This window comes from Mya arenaria, chromosome 13 (genome assembly GCF_026914265.1).
Source record: "Mya arenaria isolate MELC-2E11 chromosome 13, ASM2691426v1".
Lineage (NCBI taxonomy): Eukaryota > Metazoa > Mollusca > Bivalvia > Myida > Myidae > Mya > Mya arenaria.
This window is the reverse complement of record NC_069134.1, coordinates 11,439,140-11,457,935: the sequence shown is the minus strand read 5'-3', so window position 1 is coordinate 11,457,935 and position 18,796 is coordinate 11,439,140. Positions and strand designations below refer to the sequence as shown.

The following is an 18,796-nucleotide window of genomic DNA, read 5'->3' as shown; positions in this document are numbered from 1 at the left end:
GAAGAGGAAATGAAATTGGCTTCCATGTCGGCCGTAAACAGCTACAAAAAAGGGTGGTCTGCAGACATTTTCAGCAGGTGGATAGATCAACAAAGAAAATGTATGTAGTTTTGAGAGCAATACCTTAAAAACATTGACTAGCATACAACTGCCTACACTGACATAATTTTGTGAGTGAATGTTTACAGCACTTCAGACATCTGAGAAAGCCAACTGCAGATGTCAGTGATTGAGTGTAGTCTTAAGTATCCATGCAATACTTACTACAAGGGGTTGAAGAACTCATACACAGAGGTTGCAGACACATGCAAAGATTCCATACATAAAAATTTTGCATTTAATTATACTGTTTCACATCAACCAGCTAATTTAAAACAAAGCCTTAAATTATGAAAACTGATGTGCCGAAACCTAACCATGTAAATAGCTTATGTTAATTGAGATATGAGCAAGACAGTTGACAACAAGCTATGTCTATTGTTTCGTGAGCGGTTGATGTGATATGGGCAAGACAGTTGTTTGCAAGCTATCTCAATTGTTTAGTGAGTGGTTGAATTGTGATATAGGCAAGATAGTTGAATGCAAGCTATCTCTTTTGTTTTGTGGGTGGTTGATGTGATATGGGCAAGACAGTTGATTGCAAGCTATGTCTATTGTTTCGTGAGCGGTTGATGTGATATGGGCAAGGCAGTTGATTGCATGATATCTCAATTGTTTTGTGAGTGGTTGAATTGTGATATGGGCAAGGCAGTTTATTGCAAGCTATGTCTATTGTTTTGTGGGTGGTTGATGTAATACGAGCAGGGCAGTTGATTGCATGATATGTCTATTGTTTGTTGGTGTTTGATGTTATATGAGCAAGACAGTTGATTGCAAACTATCTCTATTGTTTTGTGGGTGGTTGATGTGATACGAGCAAGACAGTTGATTGCATGATATGTCTATTGTTTGTTGGTGTTTGATGTTATATGAGCAAGACAGTTGATTGCAAGCTATGTCTGTTGTTTTCTGAGTGGCTGATGTGATACAAGCAAGGCAGTAATTGCAAAATATGTCTATTGTTTTGTTGGTGTCTGATGTGATACAAGCACAGCAGTTGATTTTAAGCTATGTCTATTGTTTTATGTTTTATGCAAGATAGTTGATTGCAAGCTATGTCTGTTGTTTTATGAGTGGCTGATTTGATATGAGCATGATAGTTGATTGCATGCTATGTCTATTGTTTTGTGAGTGGTTGATGTGATATAAGCAAGACAGTTGATTGCAAGCTTCCCCCCTGATATGTCTATTGTTTTGTGAATGGTTGCTGTGATACAAGCAAGCCAGTTGATTGCATGCTATGTCTATTATTTTGTGAGTGGTTGATGTGATATAAGCAAGACAGTTTATTGCAAGCCTCCCCCCTGATGTGTCTATTGTTTTGTGAATGGTGGCTGTGATACAAGCAAGGCAGTTGATTGCATGCTATGTCTATTGTTTTGTGAGTGGTTGATGTGATATAAGCAAGACAGTTGATTGCAATCCTCCCCCCTGATATGTCTATTGTTTTGAAAATGGTGGCTGTGATACAAGCAAGGCAGTTGATTGCATGCTATGTCTATTGTTTTGTGAGTGGTGGATGTTATATAATCAAGACAGTTGATTGCAAGCTTCCCCCCTGATATGTCTATTGTTTTGTGAACGGTTGCTGTGATACAAGCAAGGCAGTCGATTGCATGCTATGTCTATTGTTTTGTGGCTGGTTGATGTAATATGGGCAAGACAGTTGATTGCAAGCTATCTCTATTGTTTTGTGGCTGGTTGATGTAATATGGGCAAGACAGTTGATTGCAAGCTATCTCTATTGTTTTGTTGGTGGTTGATGTGATACAAGCAAGGCAGTTGATTGCACTTAGCAATATCTATATTTTATGGTGGCTAATGAGATATGATGAAGGTAGTTAATTACAGCTATGTCTGTTGTTTTGTGAGTGGTTAATTACATATGAGCAAGATAAATGATCCAATAAATGCCTTGCTTAATCATTAAGAATTGCAGTTTTACAAATTAACACATATGATGTCATAATTTGGTTCTCTTCCAGTAAAGATCACATTCTAATATAAGTCAGCTTGAATATTTTTTTAAAATCTTATTGAATAAAAGCTTGCTTGCTCTGCACCTTTAATCATTGGGATTTTACGCAATATGTTCAAACTTTTACATGAAAGATCATTGGATATCTGCTTCTGATTACTGGCTGTAGTTAAAATCATTTGCAGTCTTAATGATAGCAATGTCGACAACACCTGCAAAGGCAATTGTTATAGCCTTGATTCTTTTAAATCTCAATCATTAGTTTAATATATATAATGTGTTAAGGAATTCTAAATTAACAAAATATAAGAATATTTCAATCTTTTATCAAATATAGAACAAGAAAAAATACAACACATCTTCAATTGGCAACTTACCATATGCAACTGATGACCGTCTTCGATGTTTCGGAACCAAAAACTTCAAGAAACTACACATGACATAGTTTTTTTTCAGTTTTGAAACAAATTCATTGTCATTTCATCGTTATTTCCGTTATCAAATGAAAACCATATAGATCACGGCTAGTAACAGACACAGCCTCTTTTGTCACAATTGTAACTGTTACTCCTGCAAATCCACTGTTCATGGCACTTTCTGTAAACAAAATGGTATATTGCTTTATTCTAACAGCTACTTCTGGATTCAGTTTGTCCTGGAATCTCTTCCTAATCCTTTCATACGAACTAGCACAGTTTTTTAGGCAATTTACATGTCTTAATACAATCCCAATAATGGCCCAGCATCACCAGGGCTGTCATGAATACCTTTCATGGGCATGCTCATAGTTGGCAATGAAAGCTTCTCTTTACATTCAAAACTAATGGTCAGCAAATTGGTACACTTTACTTGAATATCGGAGATTGTTCAAAACACATAAATCCCCATTACTTGAAAATATCCAAATATATTCAGTATTACTATATGTTGCAAGCTTAATATTCATTTTTAACGCCAATTCCACATAAAATCCCTATTGTATCCAGTACAATGATATACAGAAATTGATTTTCACAATTTCAATATTGTATTGAAATTTCTTCCCAAGAAAGCCATAAGAGTATATTCCAATAGCCACATGTGGCTTATTAATAATGCATTTCATAAAGTTATTGTAATTATGTTTGCATTCTAGCGTTACCAATGTTAGGTCTTGTTCCTTGTCTGTTATTGTATTAGATACTGTTCATATGGATTTTATTTCTAATAATTTACCTTGTCTGGAAAATCATCGAATAACATTTGCTTGGCTGGAAGAATTTAATCTTTTCTTTCTTCTTCAATTAACTCAAGCAAAAGTAAATGAATTGTTAGGCCCCAATTTCTCAAAACTTCTTAAGCTTAACAGGCTTAAGTTGCTTATTTCAAATAGCCAAAATGCATACTGAAAATGGATTTTGATAAATGAAAAATGGTTTATTCTGATAATCATACAGATTATTCCTACATAATTTCTAAAAATTCTTGAAGAAGTAAATATAACACATTTTATAGAACAACAAAAATAGTGAGATTAGCTTAATCCTGTTGTAAGGGACTTAAGAAGTTACGAGAAATTGGGGCCTGGAATACAAAACTATGCAAAAAATGTTAACAAGAGAATAATTTCAAATAAGAATTTACTGAAATGACCCAATCTTTAATGCTTAATAATAGAATGTCCACTTGACCAAGAGTATGCCTAATAGCAATATGTTCAGATAACCAAGTTCTTTTTGATTTTGATATAAAATCCTTCAGCAAAATTACTTCAAAATTGGGAACTTGCTAGTGAAGATTCCATCCTGCGCTCATACAGTGTATAGCGTGGGATAGAAATATATTTCTGTCACATGACATCCGATTTCGCGCCATTTTTAAAAGGTCACAGTCCATGACAATAGTTTTATTTTTAGTTACTAAATCTTTGTTACTGGATATATTTTCATATTTAGAAAATACTGACCACTTCTTTACAGTTTAATCATAAATGTGAAAATTATAAATAACACTGATTGAATTAATGTGGGCACTTTTAATTGGGATATAAAACGCACAGTCAGTCTTAAAGCAACTGTGCACCAGATGATCAATTTGCAAGAAAAAAAGAAAATTGTCGAAAACTGTCATAAACTTGGTATTAATGTGTACAATGCATTGACACTTACTCACTGAAGTACCACATAGTTTACAATTTATTTATGTTAAGCAGTTATTTCGTATTTTTCCATTAAAAAAGTTTACTGGGTATGTCTACCTAGTAGAATTCATTCATTATGCGTGAATGGCTAGTCGGTGTTATCACGTGATATTTCCGAGTTATGTGTATAGCTTTATTATGTCACCCGATTAAAGTAAGCGATCGTAGCTCAGTGGATACTACGCTGGACTGCAATTTTGGTTCGAACCCGGTCTCAGACACAATTTTTTTTTTTTTACATTTTGGTACAGTTTTTTACAATTATGATATCAAATCGTAACACATTCTATTAAATAATTGTCCTGAGATTCGTTACAGAAAAACACTTTTTTTGGTGCCAATCTGGTGTACAGTCCCTTTAATTTCATTCATGAAATTTAAATTTATGATGGTGGAAATGACTTTTTCAAACAAAAGCATCATTGCCACAATTCCAATCAATAAAACACTAATGAAATATTTGAAAATAAAATTCAGAAGGTTAACATGCAGTTCAATGCTATAGAAGAAAACACACAGTATCTTCGTTCATAACAAAAAGTCCAACACCGGAAAATGCATGAATTTCATTCCTCTAAAAGACATAATATTTGTAATGTATATAACAATAGCTCAATCTATTGTTGATCTGGAAACAGCGCTTTGGCAGACAGTTTCTTGCTTTCCAAGCACACAAATGTTAAACTCATAAGAGAGTTTATCAACATCGTAATGGATGATGATTGACTGTTTGATAAACTGCAAAACACAATAATTCCCTAACCAAATATTGGATGAGGAAATAATGGAAATTCTAACAAACAAAATAAATGGTGCAAACAATATTCATAGGTATGAATTTTGCCTATGAGATTTCCAATCTAACTAACATTTTTAGCATTATATTCTTTAACAATTAGCATTTATGCAGACATTTACAAATTTAAATTTATGGTCAATTAGGTATTGCCCTTATTTGATACTTTTTGTCATCAATATTGTTAAGCTAGTGAACAGACAACAATACAATTTTTGTAACATGCAGAATGAGGCAAACAACTCACTCCGCTTATACATCCAGAAACAGAGCAGATTTCACAGCTCAATAATTCATTAGTCTGTGTCACAATTCAAAATGATGAAACAACATTTCCGACAATATTAAACATCCACGAGTAAATACTATCATTACAAAGCCACCTAATAAACCGTATAAAAGATTGGCTCTGCAGATTCATCCAAATATAGACTATCGTATGCTTCTAAAGTTTCCAAGCTGATCGTGATTTCCAATACACAATAATTTCACAATCATGCGTTGATTCTAATTCCGCTCAGACCTTTCATTGAATTTTGGACATGCAAGCACCCTCATTGAGGAACCAAAATATGGTAACAATAGAGGTGTCAGTGTTTGCAGTACAGGACACTGCCATCATCGCCCAATACAACAATGAATTTGCAACTCTATCGACATATCCAACAAGACTGCTGCCTTTTGGGACAAAATGAAATTCTCGGTAAAGGTAGCAGAGCAGAATCAAATTATTTGATTGGATCATGAACCCAGTTTCAAGTATTTGTGATTATTATAGAGGTCAATGACCCTTAAAGCAATGAAGAGGTTTAATGGAGGTGTTACTACGAACAATGCACAAAATATCAGAATTAAATGCACAAAATATAAGTATGAAAGTGGTGAAATCTTGGAAGCACTAGGTATAAATGTTAAAATATAACAGCGTAATTGAAGTGCATTTCAATCCAGGAAGTTGTAATGGACTGGAGAGGAATTTGGTACATTCTAGTTCCACATGGTGCTAAGCTGGGCAAGATTAAAACCTGCAAAAAGCCATGTAATCAAATATGATGAAAAAATCCTAATCAAAATGCAGTACCAATAACCCTTATATAATGCACCAGTCAATTGTAACCACGGCCCTCCCAGGAATGGGGAATAGCCGGGAATTTGACTTTCGGTCCAGCCAAGTCTGGGTAAAATCCCCGCCCTGCGTGAACGAACTGCTGGTAAAATCCCTGCCAAATGCCCGCACACCACAGGGACCTTAGGTAAGACCAATTCCCCCCTATGTTTGGTGCGAAGACAAAACCACCGCATTCACCCGGCACTGCGGGGCCACCTGGAAAGTAAAAACACGGCCCATTCCCCCCCCGGCACTGCGGGGCCACCTGGAAAGTAAAAACACGGCCCATTCCCCCTCCCCGGCACTGCGGGGCCACCTGGAAAGTAAAAACACGGTTCATTTCCCCAGCTATCCCGGTATATCCCCCAGACCTGGGGTGGCCGTGGTTACAATTGACTGGTGCATAATCTTGGTTGTAATCACACTTAGAAGTCAACAACTGAGTTGATCAAGAGATAGATGACTTGATGATGCCCCAAAATAACTCCTGGTCCTTTGATTTACTAATCTGAAATTCTTCCAATAATCAACCAGCTGGACTCAAGGGGCTATACTTCAAGTCCACTGTGCCAAATGACCTTTGGAAAATTCAATAAAGCATATTTCATGGTTACATGAGGAACAGCAATATGACCCATTATCCAATGACAATTTTATTTGATTACTGCATCAGCTATGGGACACAGGGAGGTATTTCCGATCATTCTATCAAGTATTAGCTTTCCACTAGGAAACTTAATACAGGAAATCCAAAATCCAAAATCAGATTCTGGGTTTCACGGCAATGCAAACTGCTCCGAGTTACATAAAAGCACAGAAAATTGCTTTTCTTGGAGAACACATTTATTATAAATATCCTTGATGGCAAATAAAGGAAAGAAATATAATATATGTTAACACAAAACCAGATGAGCGCTGCCTCACTCAACTTATAATATTGTAGGAAAATTAAAGATATGGCATTGTCTATGTTGCGCAAGAGTTTCACGGCCAACAGAATATTAAACAAAGCAGAAAATTAATATTCTAAAAAAAAATAGATTTTATCAAAGGCATCATGCAATTAAAGTTGTCGTTTTTTTACAAGCCAATCAACTGTTGTATGAACCAAGTGTTGTTCTGTGCAGGCAACTTCCGCTTCCAATGAAGGTGCCCATCCATCACAGGACAAGTGTAACAATGGTGGAGATGTTGTATAGTCACAGAAATGATGTTTTCATTGTGTTTGTTAGCTGGAAGATGACTGCTTTCTCATTGGCAATCATCATACATCGTGCACAGGGCATTGGGGCATGATCCAGATGAATAATTAAAATAATTGGATCATAGTGTTAAATGGATTAGAATAATGTATGCTAGAGAAGCATGCGGAAAGGATTTTTCAATTAAACAAACAACAAATAAAAACCCTGGGTAACAGTGAGTTTCCTCAGGATGTATTCCAAAAGTAAAGAAATTGTACTGTACCATTATATAAATGGAAAAAAATGAAATTATTCTGAAGTTGTCGGAGTGGATTCCAAAAGTAAAGAGATGGGCCATTATCATTCATGCCTACTAAATGCCAGCTCCACCTCTAATTTTTATGGGTGGTGCAAAGAAAATGAGCTGTTGACACTTACTTGTTAGTATTATTAGTATGAATTATATTTCATCTAATATTTCTATTACATGGACATATTTCAAAAATCAAGAAGGACTGGTACCGTTTAAGAAGATTTTTACTACAGGTTGGCTACAGTTTTGTTTCACTAAAGTATGAATTGTGGTGCCAGGCGCTTCTCTCTCAATTTGGACTTTGTAATTTGCCATGAAAGTTGATATGATTTAAAGCCTTAAATTTGGAAGGAATGCAATACCGTGTCATTTTTGCATGTACTAGCTTTTATTAAAAAAATACTATAAGAATAATAATTCAATTAAAAGTTACAGCAAAGCCGCAAGACAAATAAGCCAATTTTTCTAGGAAGGTCAATCCAAAAGCCTTTAGCACCTTTCAACAAACAAATTGCAATTGATTCCTTGTGTTCAAACTTGTATTTAATGTTTGCATTAGGCTGGAACTGTAACTTTTGAATATAATTCCATGTCACTTCAGTGAGCTGCATTGATTATACAAAATTGATTTTTAATCTATTATACATATTTAAATAACTACATCATATTTGCATTTGAATGTTAGTTATGGGGAAAATAAGCACACATGACAGAAACACATATTCAAGGGTATGCAGAGGTCGAAATAAGCACAAGTGACTGCAACCCCAGCAATGGGAAAATGTATACAGGGCTCGTCAAATTCTGAATTTCACATAACAGGGCCAGTCAGTGTTACATTTCAATGACTGACTGTACTGACTGCATCCCCCCCACACACACACACTTTAACAGTAATTTCTTGAACATGTTATTAGACTACCATATTTAAAAGTACATAATTATAAGCCATGCCAGGCATTCTCAAAATTGACAATTTAGACCCCTGTGCCTAAGTATAAAAGAGTAAATAAAATGTGTTGACAAGATTGGGTTGTTTTTTCTTTTGCCATAATGATTTATTTCAGAATTGCTACAACAGAAATTATGCCTCTTGAGAGTTATAAAACAAACAGCTGACAGACCAGACACTTTTCTGTTCCCAGTTTTGATGACATCACACCAGAATTTGTACTGAAATCGGAAATTAACGACATCAGAATAATTAATCAACTCTGAAAAAAGCATTGCACAGCGGTTTTGTGGTGTGAAAATAAAAGCAAAATGTTGCATGCAGCTCAAAATCAAATTATCTAAAAAGCCAACTCTGCCGAAATGTCAGGCATGTTCCTTGCTGATTAATGCAGGATTCAGTCCAAATCTATATCTGTCAGATGTAATTCCTCTTACTTCAATTCTGTCACATTTCTGTCACTGTGAGTACAACATGAAGAATTAATTTGGGAGTGATGTGCAAAACACAAATGGATGTAACACTTCGTCGGGTCAAAAAGAGCAAACACATCTTCTTACAAAAAAACAGCATCGAGAACTTTCAATTGTTTTCAGCATAATATCTATTTGGAATTCAATTAACTGTTGATGGAGTATTGACAAAAAATCGATTTTTACCCCGAAGTCTATAATTATCGATTATGATTTTCTAAGATTGATTATCACTAACATTAACATTTATGATTGCATTTTAAAATATAAATTTCATGATTTTAATTAACCAAAACATGGGTTCAATGACCCATTGTGCGACTCGTGGTGTGCTGAATTGTCTAAAACGTCAGCATCGTTCTACTTCCATCAGTTACAGTAATGAAATTGATAATTGATCGAAATGACCTCTCTAATTATTTCCAACAATCAATTATTATTGAATTTGGCAAATATTTAATCTCTAGTATCTATAGACAATATTATTGTAGAAACAAGGACACTGACACCCAAGAACTCCAGAACTGGTATTCTTCTTTTTACTGAACATAGTATAATGACTGTAAGAAAAATTGTTTCCAGCCCATCTCATGTCCAAACAATTTCAGGACATAACCACAATCAGTACATTACAGAATTTGGTATTCTATTTTGTTCTTACAAAGAACAAGTATATGCACCATTTCATTTATACACATAAAATGTGTTTCAGTTGTCACTTGTGTGTATATTATGCCTTTATTGACAATTACAAACTATTCATTTTGCACAAATTGATGCTTCAAGATCAGTTAACACACATTGACATATCAGTTGACACACATTGACATATCAGCTGACACATGTAAATACTTCATTTGACACAAATGTATGCTACAGTTGACACATATCACTGCTTCAGTTGACACATAAAGATGGTCAATTTGACACATGTGGGTGTTACAGGCAAGACATATTGATGATTCAGTTAATAAGAAAGGCTGTTTCAGTTGACACACACATGGATGTTTCAGTTAAAACACATGGCTGTTTCAGGTGACACACATGGATGCTTTAGTTGAGACATATTGATGTAAGTTGATACACAGATGTTTCATGTGTTCAGTTGACACACATGGATGTTTCAGTTGACACACATGGATGTTTCAGTTGACACACAGGGATGTTTCAGGCTACACACATGGATGTTTCAGTTGACACATATGGATGTTTCAGGTGGCACGCATGGATGCTTTAGTTGAGACATATGGATGTTCATTTAACACATATGGATGTTTCATTTAACACATATGGATGTTTCATTTAACACATATGGATGTTTCATTTAACACATATGGATGTTTCATTTAACACATATTGATGTTTCATTTAACACACATGGATGTTTCAGATGACACACACGGATGTTTCAGTTAAGACTTATGGTAGTTTTGGTTGAAACATATGGATATTTCAGTTGACTCACATAGATGTTTCAGTTGACACATGGCAACTCCAGTTGAGCTAACAGCTGACACAAAAAGAAGCTTTAGTTTACCAACATATTTTATTTAACACACTCATACATGCCTCCATTGGCACATCATTTTATTTCCATAATGCTTCAGTTTAACCACAATGATGCTACAGTTAATTCACTTAAACGCTTCAGGTGATTCACTATTGATGCTACAGTCAATTCACATATTGATGCTTCAGTTGATACACATATTGATGATACCTCAGTTAATACACATATTGATGCTTCAGTTGACACTAACAGATGCTTTAGTTGACACTCACAGATGCTTCAGTTGACACTCAACAATGCTTCAGTTGACACTCAACAATGCTTCAGTTGACACATTTGGATGCTTTCGTTGACACTTAACAATGCTTCAGTTGACATATTTGGATGCTTCGGTTGACACTCAACGATGCCTCAGTTGACACATTTGGATGCTTTCGTTGACACTTAATGATGCTTCAGTTGACACATTTGGGTGCTTCAGTTGACACTCAACGATGCTTCAGTTGACACATTTGGATGCTTCAGTTGACACATTTGGGTGCTTCAGTTGACACATTTGGATGCTTCAGTTGACACATTTGGATGCTTCAGTTGACACTAAATGATGCTTCAGTTGACACATATGGATGCTTCAGTTGACACATATGGATGCTTCAGTTGACACTCACAGATGCTTCAGTTGACACATTTGGATGCTTCAGTTGACACATATGGATGCTTCAGTTGACACATATGAATGCTTTAATTGACCAACATGGATGAGCAAGTTGACATTCATAAACTTTGCATTTAATAAATATTGATTCAGACATTTGTGCATCAAGTGAGACACATGTATCAGTTTCAGTTGACACACACATAAAAAATATATATCCAACATTTAAAACACTTCCTATGCTTCAACACCCATATTTATGATTCAGGTATTACACATATGAACCAGTTAAATTATGTGATGTTTCAGTTGACACATACATAAAGTTATGTATCCCTATGTTTTACTAATATTGATCTTTCAGTTAACAAACAATTGGATGGTTACCTAAGTCTTCCATTGGAATAACATCAAAATAAAGGTGTCTTAATATATTGAATATAATATAATGTCTTCAGTGATAAATCAAAAGCACGCATCAAAAACCTCTGGTCCCTTGTAGAGCAGAAACAGCCATGTAAAATCTCATTGAGAGGGCTTTTTGTTCTTGGAACATTATGAGCACAATTTAGGCTCCCATAGGAACTGTGAATTATGAATTATTAAAATATCAGTAAACATCATTTTTATGAAGACTGAAAACAATGGAAATGCATTAACAACCAGGACATAACAGACAGTTTCTTGGTCTGTACACTCAATAATAGAATTCCCTTAAATATGTGCTGTCGTCATATATGGAGTGTATATAAGTTGCCTAGAATATTTGACCTCTGTCAACATAATTGTGGTAATAATGCTACAAATCTTTTAAACAAGAGGGCCAAGATGGCCCTTTATTGCCCACCTGAGTAAAACTTAAATGGTGATATAGACAGTTTCATAATTAAAGGCCAATAATGCACATGTTACTATTTATAGTAATATTTTACAATAGAAATATATTTGCCCAAAACTGATTATCGTTTCCAGTCGTGAGATTATCACACCACGTGAGGGCAATTATGGCATAAGAAGACGATCTTGTGCACCATGACATCATTTTAATGAAAATAAAAATGGTGGGCAAATACCTGGTAGGCAAACATCAGTGTGTGCAAACCACATAATGAATTGCTTTACTATTTCTTCACCATTTTAAATGAAACAAAGGGCAGTCTATGCCACTTACAGAGCTCCAGGTAATTTCCATGATTAAAGAGTGATCACCCTTGTCCATGATATTATGCCCATACACATTCTGACCAAATTTGGTCATGATTGGACAAAGGATTCTAAAGTTATTGATCCGACAACATACTGGATGCTGCCAACCAAAAATAAATAAAATAATAGTAATTTTGATGAAAGTGTCACATTAGGAACATTTCTTTGAAAATATTTTAAAATCAGGTCAATGGTTTCTGTAGAGAAATCTTTCAAAGTTGTCCATGAAGACATATAGTGAAAACTTGCCCCGCCCCTAGTGGCCATGTTTTTTTATGAATCACAATGGGGTGAAGGAATTTGATATATTTCAGTGAAAAAAAATGAAATTGGGTCAATGGTTTCTGGATAAAAGATTTTCAAAGTTTCCAATAACATCATATAGTGGTAACTAGCCCTGCCCCTGGCAACTATTTTTTTTGATGAATCAACAGGGGGTGAAGGAATTTGACAGAGGGTCACCTTAGGAACATATTTGTGAAGTTATTATGAAATTTGACCAATAGTTTCTGAAGAAAAGATTTTCAAAGTTTTCCATTTAACATGTAATGAAAAGTATCCCCCTGGTGCCATGTTTTTTTACAATCAAAATGGAGTGAAGGAATTTGATAGAGGGTCACCCAGGGATCATTTTTGTGACATTATGTTGGAATCAGGCCAGTGGTTTTTGAGAAGAAGATTTTTCCTTTTGGTTGCCATGGAAACCAGAGTTCTGCATGGAACAGCTTTTTTTGAAGGAATCTGAAAGGGACACCCAAGGAACATTCCTGCAAAGTTGAGTTGAAATTGTCCTAATGGTGCAGAAGATGTTTGATGGAAAATGTTGAAAACTGACAAATACCCAATAACAATAGCTAACACTGAGCACTTTGTGCACAGGTGAGCTAAAAATAAACCCCAACATGGAAAAAAAATCAATGATCAGGAATGCTCAAAATGGCATGGTGATTGCAAATGTGAGTCCACCTTTTGGACTTTGCAAATACCAACATTTGCAAATGAATAATTGAAACCTAAAAATTCAAGAAAAATCTTTCACTCTCAATTAATAATACATCAATGGTTTGCATCTGAAACATAAAAGAGTGCCTTCCATCAAGTATCAGCAAAATCATGCCCTTGGACCATTATAGACACAACTGAAGACCTCCTGGGAATTGAGAACTATGAATTAATAGAAAAGATGGTAAACATCAATTTAATAAAGACTGGAAAGAAAATGGCTTGCATACAGAAAGTGTTCAATCAATCATTTTACTTGAGGTTATTGACTTCAAAGGTACACTATTGAACTCATTCTCAGTTTAATTCCCTGCCATGCAGTTTTACAAAAGGGTGGCACAACACTATGATAGTTTCAGATATCCCACCATTCAGTTAGACAAACCATCTTCTGAAACACTATAACATAGTATATATAGCCAAAATATATGGAACACAGAAACTAAGGCAGACTTCTAGAATCTCAAAAGTAATTAAAGTCCCTAACAATGTTTCATAATATGGTCTGCTCGAGTTTCCTGGTGACTGTTCAAGCATTCAATGCGTTTCCCAAGGGAATGGATACACAAATATTCAATAAATATAAATTATTCAACATAACAGAAGCCATTTTATGAGCCACTGTGTGGGCTACATTCGACACTCTGCAAGCTTGCCAAAGTTTTTCCCCTATGGTGCTGTAAATGTGCTAGCTCCATATAATGTTGTAATAGTCAGATCTTGTAACCGAAACTAACATCAGTGTCTTTTCACTGCTGTAAATGGGAACAATGCTTTACAATTACAAGACATCTTCTTCCAGGTCAGCCTTCCATTAAAACAAATGCAACTCTATTCTGATATAGGCAAAACAAACTGTTATCTGGTAAATATTCTAGTATCCAGTATACATACCAGTAGGAAGTATACATACCAGTACCAAGTATACATACTGGTATCCAGTTTACATACCAGTACCAAGTATACATACTGGTACCAAGTATACATACTGGTATCCAGTATAAATCCCAGTACCAAGTATACATACCAGTACCAAGTATACATACTGGTATCCAGCATACATCCCAGTACCAAGTATACATACCATTACCAAGTATACATACCGGTATCCAGTTTACATACCAGTACCAAGTATACATACCATTACCAAGTATACATACTGGTATCTAGTATACATACCAGTACCAAGTATACATACCAGTACCAAGTATACATACCAGTACCAAGTATACATACTGGTATCCAGTATACATACTGGTATCCAGTATACATACCAGTATCCAGTATACATACCAGTACCAAGTATACATACTGGTACCAAGTATACATACCGGTATCCAGTATACATACCAGTACCAAGTATACATACCGGTATCCAGTTTACATACCAGTACCAAGTATACATACTGGTACCAAGTATACATACCGGTATCCAGTATACATACCAGAACCAAGTATACATACTGGTATCCAGTATACATACTGGTATCCAGTATACATACCAGTATCCAGTATACATACCAGTACCAAGTATACATACCGGTATCCAGTATACATACTGGTATCCAGTATACATACCAGTATCCATACCAGTACCAAGTATACATACCAGTATCCAGTATACATACCGGTATCCAGTATACATACCAGTATCCAGTATACATACCTGTACCAAGTATACATGCCAGTATCCAGTATTTATACCGGTATCCAGTATACATACCGGTATCCAGTATACATACCAGTATCCAGTATACATACCAGTACCAAGTATACATACCGGTACCAAGTATAAATACAAGTACCAAGTATACATACCAGTACCAAGTATACATACCAGTACCAAGTATACATACTGGTATCCAGTATACATACCGGTATCCAGTATACATACCAGTACCAAGTATACATACCGGTATCCAGCATACATACCAGTATCCAGAATACATACCAGTACCAAGTATACATACCCATATCCAGTATTCATATTAGTATCCAGTATACATACTGGTATCCAGCAAACATACCGGTATCCCCTATACATCTGGTATCAAGCATACATACCAGTATCCAGTTTACATATTGGTATCCAGCATACACACCAGTATCAAGCATACATACCGGTATCCAGTATACATACCAGTATTCAGTATACATAACAGTATCAAGCATACATACCGGTATCAAGCATACATACCGGTATCAAGCATACATACCGGTATCCAGTATACATACTGGTATCCAGCATATATAACGGTATCCAGCATACATATCGGTATTCAGTATATATACCGGTATCCAGCATACATACCGGTATCCAGCATACATATCGGTATCCAGTATACATACCAGTATTCAGTATACATAACAGTATCCAGCATACATACTGGTATCCAGCATTCATACTGGGATCCAGCATACATAACGGTATCCAGTATACATACCTGTTCCTAGTAAACATAATAGGGCTATCCTATGAATAAATGTAAAACAAAATGTCATGTGAAGAATTCTATTTTTTTTATTATTTATGTCAACGTCACAGATTAAATAGAATGTTTTACTGCCTAAGTCAAATAAACTTTGTCTAAACTGACCAATCAATCTATTACTTTCAAAATAGATATTATTAATACTTAAAATGGTAAGTTTGGAATAGAGATGATAATCATACAAAAGGTTTGTTGATAAGACAGTGCCATAGTGCATAATGGTAAATGTCAAAAATGAAAACAACTATTTCGTTTGGTAAATAAATACATATAATCTTCCATTATCAGTCATATTCCAATGAACGCAATACATCTGATCTTAATAAGACAACCTTTGTGATTAGTCAAATGATGTTTTTTATTGCAGAAATATGTATGTGACGTTGATGAAACAAGTGAGGTCATTGAGGATACTGCTTTTCAAATAGCCAGATTTGTAGTACGTTGAATTATTTTGGAAGCATAATTTAACAGCATTGTAGTTGGCCCTTTGTTTGATAAAACAATGAACAATATGAAAAAATACAATATGAAAAAATACAATTCTTCAAACAATGAAAGCATTGCAAAACAGCATTAGTTGTTGTTTAGACCTTGCAAAATCTTAAACTTGCCATTGTTTAAGTTTTTACCATTGTCATCAATGTCATCATAAATCTTGTGCAAGTAATGTAAATTGCCTGTGAAAAACAAACAAGTTGACAATGGCATTAATTGGAAAAGATTTTACAATGGCTGACAGATGTAAGAAAATGATTTAATTTATGTAAAAAACAGAATTTAATGTCATCTACAATTTCTAAACTTTCAACAAAAGGGAAATATAGCAATTGACTTTGGATTCTAAGAATCATTTTGACATTAAGAACAAAAATTTAAGCAATGGAGATCATAAGTGTAGTTATAGCTTTTTTGCTATCAAGTACAAAGCCCTTTTACAATGTAGATCATGAATGTAGCAAAGCCCTTTTACAATGTAGATCATGAATGTAGCAAAGCCCTTTTACAATGTAGATCATGAATGTAGCTAAGCCCTTTAACAATGTAGATCATGAATGTAGCAAAGCCCTTTTACAATGTAGAGCATGAATGTAGCAAAGCCCTTTTACAATGTAGAGCATGAATGTAGCAAAGCCCTTTTACAATGTAGAGCATGAATGTAGCAAAGCCCTTTTACAATGTAGATCATGAATCCTTTTACAATGTACATCATGAATGTAGCAAAGCCCTTTTACAATGTAGATCATGAATGTAGCAAAGCCCTTTTACAATGTAGATCATGAATGTAGCAAAGCCCTTTTACAATGTAGATCATGAATGTAGCAAAGCCCTTTTACAATGTAGATCATGAATGTAGCAAAGCCCTTTTACAATGTAGATCATGAATGTAGCAAAGCCCTTTACAATGTAGATCATGAATGTAGCAAAGCCCTTTTACAATGTAGATCATGAATGTAGCAAAGGCCTTTTACAATGTAGATCATGAATGTAGCAAAGGCCTTTTACAATGTAGATCATGAATGTAGCAAAGGCCTTTTACAATGTAGATCATGAATGTAGCAAAGGCCTTTTACAATGTAGATCATGAATGTAGCAAAGGCCTTTTACAATGTAGATCATGAATGTAGCAAAGCCCTTTTACAATGTAGATCATGAATGTAGCAAAGCCCTTTTACAATGTAGATCATGAATGTAGCAAAGCCCTTTTACAATGTAGATCATGAATGTAGCTAAGCCCTTTTACAATGTAGAACATGAATGTAGCTTTATATGATGCTGCAATGAGACCAGAAATGAGAAAAAAAAAATCCATTTATTCCATTTCTCAGATTCTCAAACAAAATAGTTTGAAAATGGCAATTTTTGAAATTTGAAGGGCCATTACTCTCTCCTTTCTAGACTTTAAGTCAAATTGTTTTTGAATTTTGAAGGGCCATTACTCTCTCCTTTCTAGACTTTAAGTCAAATTGTTTTTGAATTTTGAATGACACTAGTTTGCATAAAACTTGCGAACAGAATCACGCACAGACAACAAGCGGAAATCTATACTCCCCACCCCTCCAAGTGGGTGCATAAAAAACGTAAGCAAAGGATCACCAGTGCACTTATAGCTTGGCCATGCCAAGAGGACCAAAACTGGAAGCTATATCTTAGTCCTGCTTTTCCCAATTTAAGGATGTAGTAATAGATTGGCAATGCTTTTTCCAAGAGGAATAACAAGAGGCACATCAGTGCCTGTACTCCACTGGCCAAAAGGTTCAAGCAAAGACCACCTAACGAACATTTTCGTCAAGTTTCATAGAAATACAATCATCAATTTTTGAGGAGAAGTTATTTAAAAAATTTTTTTACTTTAATAGCTCTGGCAGCCATGGTGTGCAGTGGACTGGAACCATTTAACAAATTTTGGTTAATGACCACCCAAGGAACATTTCTGTCAAGTTTCATCAAAATCTGATCATCGGTTTCTGAGAAGAAGTGGTGTAAAGGTTTTTCCTATTTTTAGCTCTGGCTGCCATGTTGTGCAGCGGAACGGAACCATTTGGGCAATTTTGGTTAAAGGGCAACCCGATGAACATTTATGTAAAGTTTCATCAAAATCTGATAATCGGTTTCTGAGAAGATGTAGTTTAACGTTTTTTTCTATTCTTAGCTCTGGTGCCCATGTTGTGCAGCAGACCAGAACTGTTTGGGCTATTTTGGTTAAGGACTACCCAAGTAACATTTCTGTCAAGTTTCATTGCAATACGATCATCAGTTTCTGAGGAGAAGTTGTTTAAAGGTTTTTCTATTTTTACCTCTGGGGGCCATCTTGTGCAGTGGACCGAAACCATTGAAGCAAATTTGAT

At 35.1% G+C, this 18,796-nt stretch overlaps 1 protein-coding gene across 6 annotated transcripts in view; it reads right to left on the bottom strand.

The window, feature by feature from the left end:
- LOC128214670 (receptor-type tyrosine-protein phosphatase epsilon-like) overlaps positions 1 to 18,796 on the bottom strand; it is an 85,632-nt gene that overhangs the window by 52,823 nt on the left and 14,013 nt on the right. The window contains exons 1-2 of one of the 6 annotated variants that reach the window (XM_052921264.1): positions 5,300 to 5,407; positions 2,455 to 2,674 (exon numbers count right to left, since the gene is read on the bottom strand). The exons of the other annotated variants lie outside the window; for them this stretch is intronic. Of the exons in view, the coding sequence (XP_052777224.1) occupies positions 2,455 to 2,515 (61 nt within the window). The 5' untranslated portion in view covers positions 2,516 to 2,674; positions 5,300 to 5,407. Of the gene's footprint in view, positions 1 to 2,454; positions 2,675 to 5,299; positions 5,408 to 18,796 lie in introns of those variants that run through there. 6 annotated transcript variants of the gene reach the window in all.